The sequence below is a fragment of the Xiphophorus hellerii genome, chromosome 4 (genome assembly GCF_003331165.1).
Source record: "Xiphophorus hellerii strain 12219 chromosome 4, Xiphophorus_hellerii-4.1, whole genome shotgun sequence".
Taxonomy (NCBI): Eukaryota; Metazoa; Chordata; class Actinopteri; order Cyprinodontiformes; family Poeciliidae; genus Xiphophorus; species Xiphophorus hellerii.
This window is the reverse complement of record NC_045675.1, coordinates 17410549-17434735: the sequence shown is the minus strand read 5'-3', so window position 1 is coordinate 17434735 and position 24187 is coordinate 17410549. Positions and strand designations below refer to the sequence as shown.

Genomic DNA, 24187 nt, shown 5'->3' with positions numbered 1-24187 from the left:
TTGTAATATTTATAAAGAGCTTCATAGTTTCCTTTAGCAAGAGAACTGAACTACCTAGTCTTGATTTCTACTTTGCAATAAAAAAAAAAACCCTGAGTTTTTTTCAGCAGAAATCTTACCATGTTGAAGAATTTGAGATGGAGTATTCTTCCAGATTTGTGGCCAAACTTCTGTAAAATTCTTTTTTCCTCACTGTTGTCTGATTATAATCTTAGTTCTCAATCATGAGAAATTTCTGTGAAGTTTGCCAATGACTTTTTCCAGTTAATGTTGAAGCCTAATCTCTACTCGTTAACGGTTAAAGCATGGTGTGGATCAAGTTGTCTAGTTCTAGTTTGGAATATGGGTCCTCTATATAAAGTGCAAAACCATCTAAATCTTTCACCTTAGCTACATGGGACCAATACAAAGGGAACAGTACTGTTCCCTTTGAAATACATTTCTGTACCTACTGTTGCCAAACTAGTCTCTGCTTCCATGAGTGCTTAGGATATTTATCTAAAACGATGCTATAAATTGGAGCTGGACCATCAAATTTTACAGAACAAGGCACATTTATTTATATAGTTCAATTCAAAGTGCTATTGCATAACAAACCAGAGACAGATTATACTTCTGTGGCAAAGAAAAAAGCTGGGCATACAGTCTGTCCATATTACCGTCTGCTTGCTCAGACTGGAGAAAAAGGCAATCAAAATTTCACTATAGAAGTGAAAATTGATATTTTACATTTGGAAAATAACCCTATAAATAAAATCAGATTTTTAATTACCAGATTGAGATTCGTTTGTGGGGTTGTTGTGAATGTGAAGCTTATCTCCCTCTGCAGCTTGTGGCACCTTCAGTCATGGAGGCAGAGGAGTAATCAGGACTTATTGACAGAGCAATCTTACCTCTTTTCATACATGTGTGGGCGCTATTTGTTCTCAAGAATTATGGGCAGACCACAAAGCTGGGTATCCCTCCTTGTCCAAAGTGCTGCCGTCAGAAACCTTTAAAGCCACTGAGCTGCAATAGAAGCTGATCAGAGCACAGAGATGGGCAAAGTCTCTCTGACCACATACACTTTGGTGGTCTTCTTCCTCGCCTCCAGCTGTTATGCTGAGTTGGAAGAAGGTATTTCATGTTCTAAACACCAGACAGCCTTTGACGGAGCTTGCTATGAATTTGTGGGTCTGCAGTTTTCCTTTTTGAGAGCTGAGGGGTGGTGTGAGCGAGGTGGGGGACACCTGGTCTTCATCTTGAATGATGAAACACAGCAGTTCCTCCAAACACACCTAGAGCCAGATAAGGATTGGTGGCTGGGGCTGGCACCTGCATCTCCAAACCTCACACTGGATGTCTCTCCCACTGAAGGTAAGAGGATGAGTGAGCGTTAAAGTTTATAAAGTTTATTAACATGGTAGTTAGTAAATATTTTCATGCTTGGCTGAACATTTCTATTAAAAATGCTTTTTCATAAGATTACGGTTTGCTTAATATTAAAGCAACAAATCTAACACTTCACTGATGATGTAGGTGGATTATACACTTTAGATCTGAACACAATGACTTCAGCTGTAATCTCAGCAGGCATCATTGGCATTGTTAGTAGTGTTTATTCACTGACACATGTGGAGTGACAAGCTCCAGATTTGGGGGTTTTTTTAATGGAATTTTTCAATTTTCCATATACTGACACGTAAGCTTTGATTAAATAATTGCCGTTGGGGTTTTTTTTGTTTTGTTTTTTCCCCAGGTTCTCTTGCATGGTTGGATGGTTCAGATGTCAGCTATAGTAACTGGGTAAACTTACCAGAGGCCCGAGCAACATGTGGATACATCCTGAGAGACACAGGATTCCAGTGGACGGCCACAGAAAATTGTACGCAGGAACTGAACTTCATCTGCCAATTTGGTATGTTCCATTTACACCTAAATCGTTTTCTGTCTAAAACAACTTCTAATTTCTTTTTTTGTCTTTAAAAAATAAATTAGAAGTGCAACAACATGACTTTTTTCTTTTTTTTTGAAAAAGTAAATAAATAAAAAAGGGTTGAAGACTTTGGAGAAAGTCTTTCTTTTTCCATCTACTTTCTGAAATGCACTGGCACAACTTGTAACAAATGAATGTGTGTATGACTGATTGTAGAACAGAGTGCTTTGGAGTCCTCAGAATTGACAAATTGCTTTTCAAATACAAGGCTTTAAGATTTGAGCTTCTTGGTTGGGAATGTCTAAGTGCATGATGATTTAACACCACCTTGATGTGACAGTGAATCTTATGTTCCTGCAGTTTCCAGTTCCCGACTGGCTGTAGCCTTGGTAGTTAAAAGAAGATTTATGCTAAATTGTGTAATTTTTCTTTGCAGATTTTGGAAGAGCAGTTGCATGTGAAGGCCAAAATGCGACACTGCAATGTGGTTCGGGCCAGGTTCTAGAGATTGAAGATGCCTTCTACGGGCGAAAAACTGTTCACTATTGCCGATCCCACTTCACAGATTTACCCACATTCTCCCAGGAGGAATGTAGCTGGATTAATGTCCTGGAATCAGTAACAGGTAAAAGAGTTAATATGTTAAATTTTTTTCTTAAATAGATACAAAAATTCATGAGGACATTATTAAAATTATATATATATACAAATATATATGTATATATATATATATATATATATATATATATATATATAGTGGAGTACAGTTTAGACTACAGTTTATTTTTGAAACATTTTGTTCGTTAGCAGCCCTTAATTATCAGCAACAGTTCTTTTAAAGAAAATATTGCATTTTGTATTTGCACTGTATATCCCTCCTGCTGGAGGAGCTAAATAGATGGTCTGTGGTGTGTTTCTGCTTTGACATTCAAATAATTGATTTTGCTGGTAACATTTATACAGACACACACATTTATTTGCTATACATTTAAGTTATGCTTTTTGATCCTACAAGCATTTTGTGTCCCGTTCTCAACTTTCCAACATCTGTTCAGCTCATTGTCGTGGACTGCAGGCCTGCCAGGCTCCACTGGATCTGAATTCCTTGACTGAGCCGTGTCCCCTGATGCGAAGTTATCTCTCTGTAGAATACCGCTGCAAGGATGGTCAGATCCAGTACATACACTTCCACTGATGTTAACCCTTTACATAATCTATCTATTTTTATGTAGTGTTTTTATCAGTGTTTATTTACACGGAGGTATTTTTTTACAAAGAAAAAACATCAGAGAAACACTTAACAGATTGTATTCTCAAAAGTAAAAGCATCATATCATTTCAAGTGTCCTGGTGATGCTTGTGAAATAATTATTTTTACAAGTGTTGGTTATGTTGAACCATTTCAGGACTTCACTTATTAATGACTAACCTGACATCTGTTGTTGATAACGTCACCATCACTGTGAAGTGGCTGCTTCATCCATTTCACGGAAATTTAACTTGCACCGTGGATGCTGGAGACGGCCACGTCATTGATCCATACAATCCAGAAGAGTAAGTAACACTGTAGCCAGACACTTTATATCCATAGTTAGTTATTAAAGTTTATATCTGCTGGTCCTAATCTTAAGGATTAAATAAATCTCTCAGGGCGATGGGCAAATAACAATATTGAGCCATCCACCTTTATTGGCTCTGCTAGTAAATATATTTTAAAAAGCTTTAAAATAAATGTACCTTTAATTGCAATAGTTGTGTGGTTTCTTACAAAAAACACTATAGTTCACAAGAATGCTTCTCATTATGCCGATAAATAGTTTGTATGATGAGCTCAGAAGATGTTGTTGTGTTTAAACCCACCCTTAAAGAACTGTAAAGGCATTCAGAAAGCCGTCTCTTTTTCGGGTCACAGGACGGAGTCCTCCATCATACACAGATTTCAGCAGCCTGGTGTGTTTGTCGTTGTGGTTGAGTGCACTACCAGTGACTGGCACGTCACAGCTCAGAAAAGTATAACAATTCAGGAGCCTATTGGAGAGTTCAGAGTGGCTAAGTGTTATGGCAGCAGTGTGACAACAGATGGCACCAAATGCAACATACTTTATGGCAGCCCTGCTCAGATCCAGCTTGGTTTAGAAACAGGTGAGTCATGTTTCACAATTAAAGTCTGCTGAGTATAATTAGATATGAATTTGACCTGTTTGGCTTGTAAAATAACTTACAAATGTAAATGGAGTTGAGTAACATTTTTAAGGATAGACCAATATGTGCGATGAACATTTTTTAAAAGAATTGTGCTGATCAATTTCTCTGCTTTTCCCCTCCATTCTATAAGGTACAAGCGTTTCCTACACAGTTCATTGCAATGACAGTCAGATTGCAAATTTTTCAGTGGACTCGGGCGTCACACCTCACAACATCACACTGAAGGGGACTGTATTGGAAAGTCTTAAACATGGCTGCAACAATCTGACCGTAGCAGCATCTAACGGAGTCACACCTCACCCCGTGTCCACTGATATCCTGCTGTGCCTGCTGGAACCTGTAGTCGGCCTGCAGGCCTCAGTGATGGCAGAGTTGGATGCATGTCCAGACTCTCAGAATCTCAAAATCGGTGTGTCATTGGAGCGAGGAGCCCCAGTGGAACTGCTTTTTAATCTCACTGGGTTTAGAGACACGCTGACTGAGACCAGAAACATGCTAAATAACAGCCTGCATAATTACACATTCTCAAGCCCACTGGAAGGTATGCTTTAAGAATGGTTTCATTAAAAACACAACTGTTTCAAATCATTTCAGCTTAAATATATATTTTTTCCTACACAGAGCTTTTTCAAGTGAAGGTCCAAGCTGTGAATGTCCTTTCAAGTTCTCAGCTGGAAGTGGATTTAGTGAAAATACTTCAAGCTTGCCAGAATTACCAAGAGGGAAATACAGTATGTTTTAATTCAGTTAGTGGTAATCTTTTCCCTTTCTACATGTTTTTTCTAGATAAATATATAAAAAATGCATGTATTTTGTTGCTTTGTTGTCATCTGCAGAAAGAAGACTCTAAAATCCCAGGTGGCTTGGAAATAACAGCCTCTCCTGATAAGCAGGTTAACCGCAGTCAGACCATTGAGCTGAATGTAATTGGTGCTGAATCGTTGAAGAGCGATGGACTGATATTTGAGTGGCAATGTAGTAAGTTAAACGATCATTCACTCGCAACTAACGGTCATCAGTTGTTTTAAACTCATTTTATCACTGGTCATAAAACCAGTAACTGCAAACTGTAAGGTTTGCAGTTAGTATCTCATTTCCATGTGTGTTTCTATTCAGAATAAAGTAGGAAATGTTTCTAGAGTTAACATACCAGCAGATAATGAAATTCATCATGGGTGCTTCGTTTTCATCAGTGCTGTGGAGGGTGATCAGAAAGCTTGGTGCACTGTTTACATGCCACACATTTTTGTTTCTATCTACACACCTCACAAAGAAAAATACTCTGGTCTCAGCAAAGCCATAATAAGGGCTTACTCTATGCAGGTATTTGAAAGTGAGATATGATATTTGTTTTTATATACCTGATGACCTGCTTTCTGGATCAAAAGGTCTTACAAAACTCTCCTAACATTTAGCTTGATATATCTGTGTTGTTGCTATTTTTCTCTATTTCCCCATAACACCGTTTTGTTTTGTCTTTTACATTGCAGGAGGAAATTGTTCTTGCAGAAATGCAACAAGGGGTAAAACTCACATTATTGAAAATGATTGCCTTCCCTATCCATTTGAAATTGTTGAATACAGTTTGACTGTAAGGAAAAGAACATGGTTTAGGAAATGGGTGGATGTTGCCCAAGCATCTAAATGCATCAGCGTTGCTCCTATAAATGAATTTCAAGATGTCACAATCAGGTAAAAAGGTTCAGAAATATTAAATAAGTTGTTTGTTTCTAAATAGTTTTGCTCATTTTTGATAATTTCATCTTATTCTAGCTGTTTGTTAATCTATTCACCCTTGGTGCTTTCAGTTGTGACAACTGTGATTCCTTAACCGTGGAAGAAGATGCAAAGCTAAGTCTCAGCTGTGCTACTACTTGCCCAGATGTAGTTTGGTTTATTCAAGATCCCAAACCATTAACGGCAAGTTTAATTTATTACTTACAAAATTCTGTATCTTTTTACAAATGAATAATAACGTTTTTTTATTCCTCAGGGTGATCTCAGTGAATGTTACACCAAAGCAGGAACAAGCTCTCCCATTGAAAAACAACATGGCAGCACTGAATACACAGTTTCCAGCCAATATCTAAAATTTTCGAAGAGCATACAGCGCAACATCAACGTGATTGCTTATGGTGTTTTCTCTTTACTTCATTGCACATGACTGCATATTACACCAAATATGCCTTTCAAATATAATCTCACGTTTGTAATCAGTTTCGTTTTATTTTAGGTGAGAATGTCCTTGGTTTTGCCAAGTACATTATTCCAACTCGAAGTCCTGAAACAGCAGCGCCTACTAATGCTCCTGATGCCCCCACATGTAGCATCTCTCCACACTCAGGAACTGTGCTTGATGCTTTTGAAATCACCTGCCAGTCAACATCTTTCTGCTCCACAGGCTGTATTTATTGTTTCAAGACCAACACAGGTGGCCCGTCATTTTATCATTCTTTGATACATAAATAATAAATATGTTGCTAAGGACATTATGACAATATATTATTGATAGAAAATGAAGGAGATGTTTGAAAGAAGGTAGTAGATTGTTACAACATGGTACATAAGACACAAATTTTGGTGTTTTTGTTTAGGTTCAATTAGATAAGATTACTGATAAATAAACACAGCTAATACAAATTCATTTATCTTTAAGGCAAACATTTGCGTTGCAGTAATACCAATGTGGTAAAACCAATCTTCTTGCCTCTGGGAGATGAGAAGAACAATCACGTTGTGTCTGTGGTTGTGACAATGAAAAATCAACAGACAACAGCTACTACAACTGTTGCAACTCAGGTTTGTTGTTTTCCAATACAAATGAAAAACCTTCAACTAAACATGAGTGCAGAAGTCCATGGTCTTGACTAGCTGAATAACCTGAATATATTTTTCCAAGGTATTGAAAAGTATCTCCAGTACCTCCATACCATCTCTGCAGTCTGCAGTGGAAGACACTGTAGATCAGCTGGAGCAACAGGGTCTGCTCTCTGGTGAGGCAATCGGACAGGTATTCACTTCTGTTTCGGACATGCTGAATTCAGAGACTGGGCAAGATCAGAAGGATGCAAAAGCAAAGGTACGAAAATAAGGTCCCAGTTGCATTAAAATCCAGCTTCAGAATTTATTTGATATTATTAATACCTTCTTTTTTTGTCTAAATATTGTAGCTCCGTGAGCAAATGTTGACTAAGATGACAGCAGTTCTGCAGGACAGGCCTAGCAACACGACTCGGGAAGTTCGAGTGACGGCCGAGGCTGTGGCTGGATTAACACAGATATCAGATGAACTGAGTCCTGCGGCTCAAGTACAGTAGACCAGCATAGAGTACAAAATGTATTACTATGTAATGCATTTAGTAATCAATCAGCAGTGCAGTTAAACAAAAATGAAATTATTACAGGAATGTGTTTTGAAATCTAATGTCCCTGGTTTACTGTGTCCAATTTTTACTCCTTGAACTATTTTCACATTTTATCATTCTTGAGAAGTGAAGGAAAAGGATAAATAGGAAACTAAAAATATCTAGCATATGCATAGTTTACAAGTCCCTCTGAGTAAATCCATCATAAACCACTGTTTTCTGCTACAGCTGCAGTAAACAGTGTTTGAGTTATGTCTCTAACAGCTTTGACAGTCTTGAGACAAAAATGTTTCATTCTTCATTGCAAAATAACTCAATCTCAGACAGACTTTTCACTCAAAAAGTCTTTTAAGTCACAAATTTTCAGTAATACTTTGGTTGAGGCCATTCTAACACATGGATTTGATTTGATCTAAACCAGTGGTTCTTAACCTTTTTTGAGGTACCGAACCCATCAGTTTCATATGCGCATTCACCGAACCCTTCTTTAGTGATAAATAAAAAAATTTTTTTTTCCAAATTCAAGACATAGGTATATGTTTTTTTGCTGGTGCACAAAATGAGCCATGCATGAACGTCACCTTTGCTCAAAGAACAAAACCATGAACTCACAGCAAGATACAGTATGACTTCATTCTGGCCCCCAAAAAATATTTCGGCCCCATAAAAGAATTTCAGCCCCCAAAATATTTTTTTTACTATTTTACTAATTAAAAATAAATTTGGATTTTTTTCAAAGAATTAAAATTTTTTTAATAACTTAATTTTTTTTATTTTAAATTTAATTTGTTTTTTGTCGTTTTGAATCCACAAAATACTTTTTTGGGGCCAGAATAAAGTATTGCACAAATGACATACCTGCAAATCAGTGTGACTTCTGCTGTTGTTTTTGGGAGACCAGTTCAGAGAGGCGTGGCTTCACCTTGACAAGTGCATCTTCAGAGCAAAGTCTGTTCATTTTCTTCTTTTTTTGCTCGACATATTTAGTATGGATTAAAATATTAAGAAAGAAACCACGCGACGTACAACTACGACAGCCGCTGATACTGCGCGCACTAAATTCCCCGCAGCACTGATTGGCTGAGCAATGTAACATGATCCTCTGCAGCAAGCGATGGCCAAGCGGGGCCTGTCATCACGACTTTACACAAGTGTGTCTTTACCTCCGCGGCAGAGGCTCCGCCGAACCCCTGAGACCGACTCATCGAACCCCTGGGGTTCGATCGAACCCAGGTTAAGAACCACTGATCTAAACCATTAGTGTGTGGCCATGTCTAAGTATGTTTTTAGTTATCAAATACTGTTTCTGTTTCAAAAGTTTAATTAAACAGTTCTCTAACAAAAGTCCAGTGCTTAGGATACTGTTTTATAATCTAACTTGGCTTCACAATAAACCACATTTTCTAATTAACTTCTGAGTACGTTCACAGAACAGCGCCGAGATTAAATTACATATGATTTGACTCTAATTGTGACTTCTGAGAGCAGTTACATTACATTGTACTCAGGGGGTGGCGGGTTTGAGTAAATGCTGTTGAATATAAGTGCAAACCACACTTTTTAGATTTGTGTTTTGTAATTTGTGAAAAATCCCATTTTCTTTTCATCTCATTTAAATATGATGTGTTACTTTATCAGTTTGTCACATAACGTTCCACTGAAATATGTTGAAGTTTGGAGTTGCAAGGAGTCAAAGTGAAAAAAGGGCTCAATGAATATTAATATTTTTGCAATGGTCTATATTGAATATTTGACAAAGATGGTAGGAATCCATACTCACCAAAAATTAAAAAAAATTAAAAACCTACAAGGATATTTCAAAGCTTGTGCACCTTTAGGTAACATACCTTCTAAATTTAAATGCTATGTCTAAGGCCTTTTAGGGTTCACTCAGATTTACTAGGCTTTGGTTTATGTCTATGTCTACGCCAGAGTGAATTGCTTTTGTCAGTAAATGTAGGATTTCTTTGTTTAACCCTAATGTCAACACCACCTGAAATCAAGGTCTCTTAAAAATGTATAAAAACCCTTAATACCTTTTATAGAAAGCAGTTTCCCCCTGAGTTTAGATGACTGAACTAAATTTAAAGAAAAGTTTTCACTCACCCCATTATTGTGGACTGTTAAATGTTTTATTTTGAATTTGACTGGACTCCATGCTACACATGCTTATAATTCAGTTTGTTTTATGCCTTCTTCAGGAAGAAGCTGGTTCATTGTTGGTTAACCTCAGCTCCTCCCTCAAGACAATGACCATCAAGCCATCTGAAAGTGGAGATGAAGATATTTTACAAGCAGCTACACCAATAGTTGAAGCGGCTAGTAATATTCTGAATGTTTCATCAAATGTATGAACAAAGTCTTCATAGATGCATATATGTGACTTTCTTTACTTATATGTGGTGTCTGACAAACATAATATCATACTTAGAAAAAAGTTTCAGATTTTCTTCTGGCTGGGATCAACAATCTTCAGAGTGCTTTGCTGAATAACAAGCAGTTGGATGCAAAGCCTGCGGTCATTGATTCTGGTCAGATCAGTGTGTATGTCAACAGGTAAAGGATTAGTGGCACTCAACAACATTTACATTAATAAATACTGTTTTTATTTTCCTTAATTTACTCTGTTTCATGAAGAATATCCTCAGACGACATGCAGACGCAGCATATAAATGTCCAAAAGAAAGGCTCCTCCAGCTTTTCCATTCCCTCACTACCAGCTGGCATTGTCTCTCCAGGGGAGCCAGTAGACATCAGAGTAAGTGTGTTCTCACAGGAGAAAAGTTGAAAAGTGTTATTTTTGCAGAGGCAAACACAGCCTCAAGGTCATAATGAGACAAAGCATTTTGTATCTATTTTTCAGCTGGAACGCCAAAAGGCATTGATTGGTTTCCTTATTGAAATTTGGTAGAAATGTCAAAGAGACTTTGTTGGAATCTTTTGAAGTAACTTTGAGCAATTATTCTGCAGGCACAGGTCAGCCAGTTGGGCTCTTTTGCACTAACTTGTATGGCTCTAGATCAGTTTGCTTCATTCATACACACATTTCAGTAGGACAGGAAGACACAAGTTTACTCCCAATGCCTTTTGTTAGATTCGTGAAGAATGCCAGAGGTAACACAGTTTGATAGATGAAGCCTCTTGCTGGTCTGTTGTCAGGCTTTTGCTGAATATTATTTTACTGATACTGTAGATGACTGTATTAAACCTGAAAGTTTTGGCGCGGGGGGTTGTCTCACATTTTCCACTTTTCTATTTTTTTTGCCTAATATCCTGTCACGGTCTGGTCGAAGAGCTGGGTGCCGAAAAGGAGTTCCAGAGCAGCAGAAAGTCTGGAGAACTATCAAAAGCCTTTCAAAACAGTTTAGACAGAATAAAAAAAAGTAATTGATAGTCTAAACTTATTACAGGATACAGTATACATCTGTATTGCTCTTGCACAATTAGAGCCGTCATGGAAAAAGTCTGTCACATACAGGCAACCTTCTGTTTCAGATTACTACTTTTTTCATTTGCATGTACCCACATTTGTGTGAGTGTGCTTTCAGAATTTATGGTAATTGCCAAATAAATTCAGATTTGTAGACAACCTCTAAAGTAACCTAAGTGTAAACAAAATCTGACCTTTTAATGATTTCTGTCATTATGCTCTGCCCGTCTAGATGATGAGCTTTGAGAAAAACCCATTCGCTTGGAAGGAGGAAAACATCACAGGAACTGTGGCCTCGCTGTCTTTCACCAGAATGAACAGCACAATCATACCTGTTGAAAACCTGCCTAAGGAAATAGAGGTCACATCACAAACCTTTGTGCATCTTTAATAGTAAATTGAATTTGGAGAATATTTGTGGAGCCATATTTTTTATGCATATATATTCTGGGATTTCAGATTCTTCTGCCCAGACTTGACATTGGAGAGCAGAACAGCACAGTCCTTGACCTTGCCAATTTCAGCACATTAATGATTGACATACCATCACCAGAGGTGACCCTGGTGCTAAAACTGGAGCCATCTCAAGACATATCCTTCATGGTTTTCCTTGGATATAAAGTTTACCCACATGAGAAGAGTTATGTGGCCAAGACTCAGCTCCCACTTGAGAATGTAAATGAAGGTACTGAAGCCACATAATTTGATTTGGTTGTAAAGATATTTCAAATCTTCTGTTGACAGTAAAACGCTAAACATAAGCACTCAGAGCAGAGCCAACTTACTAACTTAAACTAAATTAAAAAAAAAAGATCCTGCCTTGTTATTGTCCATTGAGGTCCTAAAATCAAGATGTGACAACTTGCATTGATACAACAGGATGGCATTGTTTTCAAGCGGTTCTTTCTGTCTGTTCAGTTGAGAAAATAATGTTTGTCATTCTGACACAGTGGAAAAATTTACGTGGCTGCTGAGTCCCAAGGACCGAACAGGAGGAGCTGGAATTCATTTCCTCCTTGTAAAACCGATTGTTGAGCCTGGCGTCAAATCCGTCAATGCCACAGTGACTGTAACTTCTATTGCTGCTCAGTGCAAATACTGGAATGAAACCAAGTCCTCGTGGAGTGAAGATGGCTGCAGGGTGTGCAGAAAAACAACGCAGTTCACAGTTACTGTTTTATAAATGTATCAAGCTGAAACCTAGTATTGTTTGTTCTCTCAGGTCGGCTCCCTCACCACTCCGCTGGTCACTCAATGCCTCTGTAACCACTTAACATTCTTCGGCAGCTCCTTCTTTGTCATGCCCAACCTGGTGGACGTTACCCGCACTGCCGAACTCTTTGCTACATTTGCTAATAATCCAGTAGTGGTGTGCTTTGTGGGATCCATTTTTGCTGCTTATCTGCTGGTGGTGGTATGGGCACACAGGAAAGACATCCAGGACTCCACCAAGGTCATTCTCATCAGATTTTGGTTTAACTTCAGGCATTTTTTTCCCTTTCAAATATCGACTATGCCGAGTTGACAAGTACATTCAGAATATATTTGTCAAACATATTTGACTATAAAGCAACTTTTATTACTTGCCATCCACTTGCAGGTCAAAATAACGGTTCTTGAGGACAACGACCCTCTGGCAGAATATCGCTACATGCTTACTATTAGCACAGGGCATCGTCACGGTGCATCAACTTCCTCTCAGGTGAGTGAAAGCATTATTGAATCCTCTTAGTCTACCCTGACTGACTGCCTGTGTTTTAGGTCACCATAACTCTACTGGGAACAGAGGGAGAAAGCGAACCGCACCACCTGACAGACCCTGAAAAACCTGTGTTTGAGAGGGGCGGGGTGGACATGTTTCTGTTGACCACACACTTTTCTCTTGGAGATCTGCAGAACATAAGACTCTGGCACGACAATTCAGGGGACCATCCTGCTTGGTGAGAGGAGAAGATCTTGTATGCTGTCCTACTTTAGTTAGTCGAAAAGCAATAGTTTTTAAGTATTCTTTTAAATTGAATGTACAGGTATGTGAATAAAGTGATGGTGCAGGATCTGGAAACTGGTCAGAAATGGCACTTTCTCTGCAACTCCTGGCTTGCGGTAGACATGGCTGAGTGCTGGCTTGACAAGGTCTTTCCTGTCGCAACAGAGTCAGATTTAAAGAGATTTAGGTAAGAGCTGCATTAAACAACTAACATTATCTATTAATTATACATTTTGAGTTGCTGTCATTTCTATCCACTCTTTCTTTTTTAGTAACTTGTTTTTTATGAAGACAGCCAAGGATTTTCAAGATGGGCACATCTGGTTCTCGGTCATTAGCCGGCCACCCTGCAGCACATTCACACGTGTGCAGCGAGTGTCGTGTTGTTTTTCCCTTCTGCTCTGCACCATGCTGACGAGCATCATGTTTTGGGGCATCCCCACAGACCCGTCTGAACAGACCATGGACTTAGGTATGCAACATACATATCTATTGTCAGATCTATTGTCTTTCACAATCCCTTAAACACATCTAGAAAATATTTTTATTTTTGGTTTTTGCTGAACCTTATCTTCATACAAACCAGGAAATGTTTAACCTGCAGATGTTTTATAGTTTCCAAAATACAAATTTGAAAAGTTTGGTGTGTTTGTACTCACCACAGCCCTCCTGTCTGCTTCGTTAATTATTGCTTTTCTTGTCTAGCCTGTTAGTTTAGGTGGATGGCCATGTATTGGTAGGTTTGCAGATGTGTCATGCTTTTCCATTTTTGGATGATGGATTGAACAGTACTGCGTCGGGCATTGTTTTATAATGTAATTCTTCCTTAAAGTTCTTAAAAGTTGTATCCCTGACATGTTTGCTGTGTTTTTTGGTCTTCATGATACTGTTTATTCATTAATGTTGTCTAACAACCCCCTGTAAATTCACAGAACAGTTGAATTTATACAGAGATAAATAAAATACACAAAAACCCGCAGAATTGACTTCTGAAGGCAGTAAGTTATATTTGATTTCAATCAGTGTTTAAAGAATGAACAAACTAAACACAAATGCATTCCACACTTTTGCGATTTTTATTAGTAAAAACGAAAAGTTGAAAATCATTCATTTTTCTTCTATTTTACAATTATGCAGTATTTTGTGTTTTTCTATCACATAAAATACCAATTAAATACATTAAAGTTTGTGGTTATGTGATAAAATGTGAAAAATATAGCCAATTTTTAAAAATATTTCTTTTTTTGTCACTGATGTTGTGATAATTAGTCTTTCCATTCTTCAACCTAGTTTTTCTCCAATTCCTCTCCATGTTCTCTTTGCTTCCTCTGCTCAAAGAAGTTAATTAAGTCATGCAGCAGGAAGAAATCACATTTTCCATTTTTCATTATCATGATCCACCATAATGTTTTACATAATCTGCTAAAAAAAATATTAAAAGTCCTAATAAAAATTTTTACCTGTTGCTTTATTGTATAAAATTAGACTAAACTTAAAACCTACCTTTATGTTGCAGGTCACATTGAGTTCACCTGGCAGCAGGTTATGGTTGGATTTCAAAGTTCCATCATCATGTTCCCCATCAATCTGCTTATCGTCAGCATCTTCAGAAATACTCGCCCGCGAGACAAAGCTGCCAAAGCAGAAGGATTAAAACAGGGCAACACAGTTAGAGTTTCTCCCTCACAGACTTCATCTCCTCCCACAGAGATCAAGCATATCACTGCAGACACTGTGATCAAGGTGAAGTAATAGAAATCCAAAGAGGTTATGGATGCAGTCTGTCTCTTCTATATGTGTTAACTACTTTGCATGTATACATTAGGACATAAAGAGAATTGCACAGTCGCTCTCAAAGGCCATGAAGAGTCCACCACCATGTTTTGAGCTCCATCCAGGTCAGCAGGCAGACATAAACACACTGCTGTCTCTGGTGGAGGACATCATTAGACATCAGAACAAAATGGCTGGAGATTTCTATTCAAACCTTTCCAAGGAAGACAGCATGACCTTGAGTTTGGGTGCTGTGAATCTACAAGGTGAAATGTGTTCTTATTAATTTAATTGACTGTACATTGTTTAAAATATAACTGACCATCCTTATGCCGTTACTCTTTATAGAAAACGGATTGTGGGTGAGCCCAGAAAAGACTTTTGATGAAGCTCAAAAGAAGACCAACAGCAGTCGGTACTTGTACAAGCAGCTGCGTCATGTCGAGAAGGAGCTTCGTCTACTGGGACCTTCTCGTTTTCCAAACACCAGCAGCTACAACAGGGCCATGCAGCAAGTCCAGGGAATGAAGAGTCACTTGGAGTTTCTGCTGGATGGAGATCAGCTGAACCGCAGCCCTAGTCCTGAAGAAAGCATCAGTAGCAGCGCTGAAAAGAAGCGCAGCCAGGGAGGGCTGCCATGGTGGTTTGTGTTTGTTGGGTGGATTTTGGTCATTGCAACCAGTGCTGTGTCAGGATACTTCACTATGATGTATGGGCTGACTTATGGGAAGGACCAGTCTATAAACTGGCTTATTTCCATGGTGGTGTCCTTCTTTGAGAGTCTCTTTATCACCCAGCCTCTAAAGGTAAGTAGCAAGATGCAGATCAGACTGAAAGAAAAGACTTATTTCTGTTTGACTAAATTCTCAGTTTTCTGAATAAATAGCCGATAGGTTATTGGGTTTAGTAACAACTTAGTAAATCTATAAAATAAAGTAATAAGATACTTATTAAACATATTACATTTTTGCATACAGGCAAGAGCATTCTTTTAAAACAGGCATCATATCGTACAACAATGGAAATACTTAGCTAAAACAAGGGTCAACAAAATCAATGTCCTTGATAAAGTAAATGTAGACTACACCAAGAAATCAGAAATAAATGCACAAAATACCAATTTCATAATTAATGACTATTAGGGCACAAGTTTTTACAATGACTTATTTTAAGTGCTGTTGAAGTAAAGTTTGAAAATCTTTTGTCCAGGTTCTTGGTTTTGCTGCTTTTTTTGCTCTTGTTCTGAAGAAAGTTGACCAGGAAGAATTTGGAGAACCTCAGATACACGAGAAGCTCACTCATCCAGGTTTGTGTTCTTCATTTTTAAAACTAAAAAAATACTAATAATATTGAAAAGATCCCTTTAAATATATCAGTACACTGAATGCATTTTCTTCCTCAGATGATCCTGATGTAATGCAAGTAGCTAGAAGAGACAGCACATGTAGTTTCTACCAGCCACCACCTCCTACCGACATCGAGAGGATGAGGAAAAACGTAATTCAAGAGCAGAAGGTTTTTGGCCTTATCAGGGAGATACTTGGTAGAGTAACACTGATGGCAGCAATATTAGTTATGCTAATAATAAAACAATACAGTTTGACTGACTGATGTAAAACGTGTTTGTGATGCAGCTTACATGGGATTCATGTGGGTGTTGCTTCTGGTGGCGTACGGTCAGAGGGATCCTAACGCTTATTTTCTGAGCCGACACATTCGACAAAGCTTCAGCAAAGGAATCTCCAACACCATGAGCATTCAGGACGTGTTCAACTGGGCAAACACTACCTTACTGAGCAACCTTTATGGAGATTACCCAGGTCATTTTCCTGTGATGGAATTGTAAACATGTGTCTTTTCAAACACAAAGCTGAAAAATATGCATTTATGTATGTTCATTAGTTCTTAATATCGATTTTGGTACTGTTGATTTTTAAAACGGCTGACTTATTTCTGATTTTTGTAAAGCTTTGTTTTTCTTAATGCAGTAAGAAAACTAAAAATATTTGGAATTGAAAGACAATCTCTTATAAATATGCTTCTGAATATGATTGTGTCTTATAAAGCATACAGTCACATTCAAGAAATTAGATTATTGAAAAATTCATTTATTTCAGTAACTGAATTCACTAATTCAAATGCATTATATAGATTGCATTTTAAACCTTTTTTAAGCCTTTATTTCTGCTAATTATGATGTTTTTCTGCTTCAAACTAATATAACACATTTAACTTTTTATAGAAAATTAGATTACAAGGTTATTTTCTAAAAGTACTTATTTATGTAGACCTCTGAAATAATATTTCAATTTATTGAACATGACTATGCATATAGTAAAACATTAAGTCAACAATCTAAGTCTTAAAGAAATTAAAACCTCAATTCCTATTTAGTTGTGCAACATCTTAATGAAAGTAAATATAATGACATGGGGATAGTTCTATTTATTGTGTACAACTAAACATAGAATACATATCAGATGTTTAATGTACAAGATTGTCTTCCTTTTGAAAATTAATTAATACATTTGGAAATTGAAGATGATATATCTAAAAAAAAAAAAAAAAAAAAAGCAGAGATGAGGCCACTTTTACCCTTGTGAAGAATTCACCTGATCTTTAACAACACACTATAAACATCCGAGAACTGAGAAGACCGGTTCTTGTAATTTTTAGACAGAAATGTTGTCTCATTCTTGTCTTAAAATAAGGGCTGGTCCACATTCCTGGGTTTTCTTTGCCACAAAGTTTTTTTTGTTTCATAAGACACAAATGTTTTCAGTTGCTCCTGCCTGGGGTGCAGGACTGCCTGCACCCCAGGCAGTCCTGTGCAGCGCCCAAACTCTTGTACCATAGTCATGCTTTTGTAATAAATGCACTGTGCTGTTTAGCAACTTCTTGCTAAAATATGCTATGCTATCTTTATTTTTATGGAAGCATATGTTGTAAAACCTGTATTTTATCCAGATTTTTGGGGGCTTCCCAGATGTGTAAGATGCCTATGGTGTTGGCACTAAAGCATCCCAATACTAATAGAAATGCTGGATTTTGAGCTAAATGATGATTCAATCTGTTTGGACCCTCTGTTCTTTAGCATGGAGGATATTGCATCTGTGGTTTAAAAAATATGTCCCATATTCAAAACATCTATCCCACAGACAACAGGTACGGTATTAAAAAACGCTCTGTTGTGTTTTTTTTTTTGACGAACTGTGTTTACAAGCAGTCATTTGTGGGAGCTTTATTTTGCCCATGTGTGATTACATATAAAGGAATTAGACTTGTTTTTAATGTTTTCTGCCTGGAGGCCCACTGTGTAAGTAACATGCAATTTTTACTTTCAGTCTTTTGCAGAGAAAGATACGCACTTCCAGATTCTTAACATTTATTAATAAACCATTGTGAACTATGGATAAAAGGATATTCAAAAGCTTCCCAGCGTTCCACCTTTTTTTTTTTTAACATTCAGCCTTTTCACATTCATGAGCATCTGATCATATTTACTTCTGACCAATTCAGCATCCCTAAGCTATTTTTATGCCCAGTCGTCCTATTCGCATATGGTGGATTAATTTAATCAGATGTAAAATTCGCCTACAGCTGCTGATTAGTAGAACTATTTATTAGACAGACCTGTTTCCATGTTCTAAACATGTGAAATTTGTTGTTACTATTGAATTCTAATTTGCTTTTTTTTTTTCTAAAATATGTGCAATTTATTAGTTTAAGCATTTGATATGTTTATTTAGTTCTTCCGTGAACAGTCTGGATTTATGCACTTATTTTATTTGTGATTTTTTTAAGTGATCCAGTGTGTTAGCCCATGGGGTTGTATATCAGAGATTTTATTTTAGCAAAGTAGTTCCAATTAGACAGAACTAACATTGTTTAATAAGTAAATTTCCTATGTTAATACTCTTTGTGCATCTTCTCAACCGACAGGTTTTATTACGGATGGAAACTCAAAACTGGTGGGTAACGCTCGTCTCCGCCAGGTGAGAGTGCAGAAAAACTCATGTCGCGTTGCCCACATCATGCAGGAGTCTGTGCCAGACTGTCACACTCCTTATTCCTGGGAGTCAGAGGACATGGGCTCCTATAGCCCAGGTTGGCATCTGTCTGTAGGAGATAACACATCACTGAACCCCCACAGTGCATGGATGTACCGATCTCAGAGTGAGCTGAGGGCATTTCCCATCTGGGGCAGGGTCATGCTTTACAGAGGAGGCGGCTTTGTCATCAATCTGGGGCCAGACTTACAGAGGTCAAGAAGGTAGATTTTTAAAATATTTGAACAATTTATCACATCAAAATGGGAGAACATAACATTAATCCTGTTTCATCCTTTTTTTCTAGGATCCTCAAGTACCTCCATAACAACACCTGGTTGGATGTGTACACCCAAGCCATCTTTGTTGAGTTCACTGTGTACAACGCAAATGTGAACCTCTTCTGCATTGCTACGCTGATGCTGGAAACCACAGCCATTGGTTAGCCCTTCAGGTGCAGCTTAAATATTGTTTGGGCTGCTGATCAAGAACTAAGACTTTTGTGCTTTTATTTGGATCCAGGAGCTTTCCAGTTCCGCAGTGAGCTTCACGGTGTTCGTCTTTACCAGTCAACGGGTGGCCTCCACGTCTTCGTCATGGCCTCTGAAATTGCTTATTTTCTCTTTATTATCTACTATATGTTCGTTCAGGTACATTAGCATATTTGCTACATTATGTATATTGTAACATACTGTATATTACACCTAGAAGTTTGACACAAACTCATTTTTCTATTCATAGGGAAAGCTAATGAGGAGCCAGAAGTCATCTTATTTCAAGATAAAGTGGAACCTGTTGGAGTTGGCGATAATAATCCTCAGCTGGTGTGCACTGTCTGTCTTCATCAAGAGAACTTTACTGGGAAAGAGGGATATAAGTTTTTATCAGAACAACAAACACCAGTAAGAGATGGGGAAATGTTCTTTTTTATATTTGTTATGAAAGAAAATGATTCCATAGATCAAAAACTATATTGGTCTAATGTAAACTAAATACACGCTTTAAACATGAGCTGCTTCTTTTTCTTTTGTGTCCAGATTTGCCAGTTTCCATGAGACAGCCCAGGCAGATGCAGCGCTTGGGTATCTGATTGCCTTTCTGGTTCTGCTGGCTACAATCAAACTGTGGCACCTGCTGAGACTCAACCCGAAGCTGCACATGATCACGGCCACACTGCAGCGAGCTTGGACTGATATTTCAGGCTTCCTGGTGGTCATGACCATAATGTTCTTGGCTTACTCCATTGCCGTGAGGGCTTTCCCACGCTTAACATAAACACTTTGCTGGAGTTTCAACAAACCCCTACGTTTTGTCAAATAGACTGCACTTGAAAGCACTAACTCACAGGCAGTATCTCTTCTTTTTTCAGTCCAACCTGATGTATGGGTGGAAGCTTTACTCTTATAGGACTCTGCTTGATGCTGCACAAACTATTGTCAGCTTGCAGCTTGGTATTTTCAACTATGAAGAGGTTAGTATAAGGCTGTTGCAATTGTAGACAATGACAGATGATCCCTTTTATAAATGCATTGCTTCTGATCTGCCAGGTTCTGAACTACAATCCAGTGCTCGGGGCTTTCCTTATTGGTTCCTGCATTGTGTTCATGACCTTCGTGGTGCTGAACCTCTTCATCTCTGTTATTCTTGTGGCATTCAGTCAAGAACAGATACATCATAAGGTAAGTTATAATCCCAAAATGTCTTAATATTGTAGTATGCTCTTATGATTCTTTTTGTTCTTGCAGCCATCAGAAGAAGAGGAGATTGTTGACCTGATGTTGATCAAATTCTGCAATATGTTTGGACTCAAATGTCAGAAAAAAGTGGTTGCCTAACTGTTATTCTTCTGAGGAAAAAGAATGACATTTTTTTCTGACTCTAACATAAAATAACAGAAATACATTGGTTCAGTCACAGTCACTGTAGTTTGCTTTATTTAGTTGCCAAATGCCTTTTCACTGTATGAGTCCTTGTAGGTTAATCAGTCGTGTTCATATCTAGGGCTGCAGATTATTGTATGACATGCTATAAAACCATTATGTAATAGCAGCTAAAGATTATGGGCAGTGAGACACTGCAATTAGGAAGCACTATTTTGTTAGATTAATAATTAGTGAAAACAATATAAAGTTTTGCATAATCTAATTGTGACTGTTACTCAAACTGAAGCGTGCCTCATAAAATGCTTTGAATCTTTTGTCGCTTCTGCCAGCTCTAAGCTCAAATTTAGAAGCTATTTCCAGTTCACCATAAATAAAAATATAGGAAATGGAAATAATCACTGGTTTGATTTTTGTTGCAAATAAATTTAATAAAAGGAACAAAATATTCACATTTAAGCATGAAGTTCATGTTGGAAAAACCCAAGAACAAGTTTACGACGAAGAAACATGAAAAATTTGAGTGCTGCATTTTGGATTTTAACAGTCATCAACATAACTTTACCATGTCTACTGTCAAAATACAGAATAGTATGCAATTTGCCTGGGAGGTCAATGAGCCATAAACCCCGTTTGCCACCTAAGTTGCCAGGTATTAATGCACCTGTTGCCCAACAGCAGATTTACCCACTATGTATGAAGATTTGTCTCCCAGTTGTAACTAGAAAGTCTGTATTGGAGGCAGTTTTGATAAAGATATATATTTTTATTTATTTTTTGGCAGAATTGCTTACATTTTGCTGAAAGCAAAAACTGTCTCCTCTAAAGGCTGCTAAATGTCATGTAAATGTTGTCACAGAATAAACAGTTTCACTCACAACTTCTGTTGTGTTAAGCTTAGAAGAGAAAACAAGCAGAATTTGCCTGTCAGTGGAAACATATTTAAAATCTGATATTGGTCACAATTACGTTGAAATTCTGAAAACTGTAGTTGTTAGGGTGCAGCACATACATGAACAGTCCACATTAGAAACAAATCTCACTATTTCATTGGTCAATGCAGCATTGTGAGCAAATACATAAAATGTGCATTTTTAAAAATAAAACTATTCAGTTTTTGATTCTAACATATATGTGATATCCAAAATATTGCATGTGGGGTGTGCTTTCTTTTTTCCCATGAATGTAACTGAGTCCGTCTCAGCATAGCTGACTAGTCTGGCAATGGGCAATCCAACATTTGGTCCAACATTTCTAGTTCTCAAGCAATAAAATAAATAAATAAATAAATATACACATTCAATTACTGTGTTTGTGCCTTTCAAAAATAATTATTTGGTTAAAAAACAAATAAACAAATTTGTGTGAAATTTAATCAATGTACTGTAAAAATAACCTGATGTTTGACCTTTTGTTATTTCTCCAACATCCTCTTTCCTCCCATTTACAGCTAAGTCTTGGGTAACATTTATTAGAATAAGAAATATAATTTTTCCCCGAGTAGAATTAGTGCTATAAATTCTATAGAGACTGCAAATATTAAGCTAAATTCTCAATTTAAATTGCAAAGTTACATTCTGACAAATCTATTTTTCCCCAAAAAACATAGTAGTTGTGGCAGCACACTACATTATGAGAAATAATCTGCACGTCCCTCGTACGTGTTGCGTCACAGGCGTGTGGGCGTGATTCCCCTCCGGTCGTCCGTTGACAACAAACATGAGTCGTGGGCGGACCGAAGAGGGACTCGCAACCAGAGTGGCAATATAGACAGTTAGCCAATAGTAACGACAGAAAACTCAGGCCAGAATTGCCGTCAGTCCCTTACAAGTTCTGTAGTTTGCTAGTAGTGAGACAGGTAACAGTTTTTTTTCCAAATCCGTGACGCTGTAAGTGACCGAAAGTGTCCGGTTTCTACAGCCAGAGGGATTGCGATGCCCTCTGACTTTATCTCCCTCTTCAACGGGGACCTCGACCTGAATTCTCCCGGATCCCTGTACTCTAAAGGTAAACAAAGTTCCTCCACTGTACTTGTTCTGGTAAAATAGTTTGACATTTCTGTTATTTGGTGTGTGGATAACAACTTTACCTGAGTTCGTTCTCAACGTGTGTGTCGGCGGCGTTCACTTTACTTCACTGCCATTCATCTATAAACCACCTCCTGTCACATGCCTGCACATGAGCCGAAGTAAAATTTTGGCTCTCCTACGCAACCTTCACGGATACTCGTTTCGTTTTTGCAGTCCCATGCTCATGTTTTGGGCGCGCTGAAGCCCCCAGCTGCTCACACACACCGGCCAGACCAGTTTACTATCTATGCCAGCCTAAAAACCCCACTATCTATTTTCTCCAGTGTTGTATAGTAACGAAGTAAAAATACTTCACTACTTTACTTAAGTACATTTTGGAGTACTTCATACTTTCCTGGAGTATGAAAATGTTTGATGACTTTCACTTTTACTTCACTATATTTCCGAACTCAATTGCGTACTTTTACTCCGATACATTTTCAATGTGTGGTTTAGTTACTCGTTACAAAAAAGCGAGAGAGAGAAACGAAGTGTTTTGACCCCACCTACTGATTAGCAAGCAGGCTACCGAACAAAGTCGTAGCCTGCTTGCCTGGCTTGTTCATCACCTCCAATAGGATACACCTGTTTCGCTTCTCCCATTGTTGGGGAAATCAGAAATCGGAACACCTTGCATCGGGCGGGAGGGGGGGTCGAACAGAGAAGAGTGCTGCCCGCACTGACGCGGCTCAGGGATTACGTGACACGCAGCGCCGTGCCCTATAATCCACTGTAAGCTATGTAATGTGTTTTGAGGCAATTGACCAAAATCCCGGACAATTTTTAAATTCCCCCCGGACATCTTTTTAGGTCTGAAAAGTAGGACATGTCCGGGAAAAAGAGGACGTCTGGTCACCCTAGTTCAATGGGGGACAGAAGCCATAGCGATAGCAATTTAGACTAAATTTAACGAATATAGGAAAGGCATGCAAGTTCAAAACCACAAACCATTAACATGTGCTACTCTTTAAAACTGGAACAATTTATTAGCAGGTTTCATTTTGCCTGCACTTGGTTGGGTACATTATTTTAAGTTTATTTGACAAGTTTACCAAGATATAAGAAATGTCATTCAAACTTGCCTTGTTTTACTTTTTACTTGTACTTTTCATTACATTACTTGAGTACATCCATTTTTACAGTAATTTCCATACTTAAGTACAAGAAGTTTCAGATACTTTAAGACTTTTACTCAAGTAACATTTCAGTCAGTGACTTCGACTTTTACCAAAGTCGTATTTTGGAGAGGTACTTGTACTTTTACTTGACTCTGAGATTCCAGTACTTTATACAACACTGATTTTCTCTGGTCTGTTTGAATAGGCCGTCGATGCCCTCCGCCCCCGCCAGGCACTTTACACATGCACACATATGCAGGCACTGCACTGCTCCCAGAGCGGCGCTAGTGGGACCATTAACATAAACTGTGTAATCATCAGCAAGGTAGCCTCAGGCAACCTGTGGATAGAAAACTGAACTCTATTGAACTCATAACAGGTGCAATGTTGTAAAGA

At 38.0% G+C, this 24187-nt stretch overlaps 2 protein-coding genes and 1 long non-coding RNA gene across 4 annotated transcripts in view; 2 read left to right on the top strand and 1 right to left on the bottom strand.

Moving 5' to 3' along the window:
* The first annotated feature begins 991 nt into the window (after window positions 1–991).
* LOC116718997 (polycystic kidney disease protein 1-like 2) lies at window positions 992–22215 on the top strand. Its single transcript, XM_032561330.1, has 41 exons — window positions 992–1356; window positions 1739–1897; window positions 2352–2540; window positions 2971–3081; window positions 3322–3469; window positions 3828–4057; window positions 4251–4661; window positions 4742–4851; window positions 4957–5098; window positions 5611–5812; window positions 5929–6040; window positions 6114–6255; window positions 6354–6551; window positions 6777–6919; window positions 7020–7199; window positions 7291–7428; window positions 9687–9833; window positions 9917–10041; window positions 10123–10243; window positions 11148–11276; window positions 11375–11600; window positions 11866–12056; window positions 12138–12368; window positions 12516–12617; window positions 12677–12855; window positions 12943–13089; window positions 13175–13374; window positions 14419–14645; window positions 14728–14941; window positions 15024–15481; window positions 15885–15981; window positions 16078–16218; window positions 16310–16495; window positions 18618–18948; window positions 19032–19165; window positions 19247–19374; window positions 19466–19626; window positions 19762–19972; window positions 20094–20195; window positions 20272–20403; window positions 20470–22215. Exons 1-41 carry the CDS (start codon window positions 1038–1040, stop codon window positions 20557–20559), a joined length of 7344 nt encoding a protein of 2447 aa, XP_032417221.1. The 5' UTR covers window positions 992–1037; the 3' UTR covers window positions 20560–22215.
* Window positions 14135–22948, bottom strand: LOC116718998 (uncharacterized). Its single transcript, XR_004339045.1, has 2 exons — window positions 22694–22948; window positions 14135–14535 (listed from the first exon to the last, which is right to left on the bottom strand). It is a non-coding gene; the product is annotated as an uncharacterized LOC116718998 (long non-coding RNA).
* nfat5b (nuclear factor of activated T cells 5b) overlaps window positions 22355–24187 on the top strand; it is a 38889-nt gene continuing 37056 nt past the window's right edge. Inside the window, exon 1 of one of the 2 annotated variants that reach the window (XM_032561321.1) lies at window positions 22355–22611. In XM_032561321.1, coding sequence (XP_032417212.1) covers window positions 22539–22611 — 73 coding nt within the window. In that variant the 5' untranslated portion in view covers window positions 22355–22538. The remainder of the gene's footprint in view (window positions 22612–24187) is intronic. The other variant, XM_032561323.1, reaches the window with a different exon arrangement.

What these genes read in the sequence shown, in the direction of transcription:
- LOC116718997 (XM_032561330.1), top strand. Translation starts at nt 1,038, where the DNA reads ATGGGCAAAGTCTCTCTGACCACATACACTTTGGTGGTCTTCTTCCTC. An exon ending in TTCTGAATGTTTCATCAAAT is followed by an intron (nt 9,834 to 9,916) that starts GTATGAACAAAG and finishes TATCATACTTAG; the next exon opens with AAAAAAGTTTCAGATTTTCT. An exon ending in GGAGTGAAGATGGCTGCAGG is followed by an intron (nt 12,057 to 12,137) that starts GTGTGCAGAAAA and finishes TTGTTCTCTCAG; the next exon opens with GTCGGCTCCCTCACCACTCC.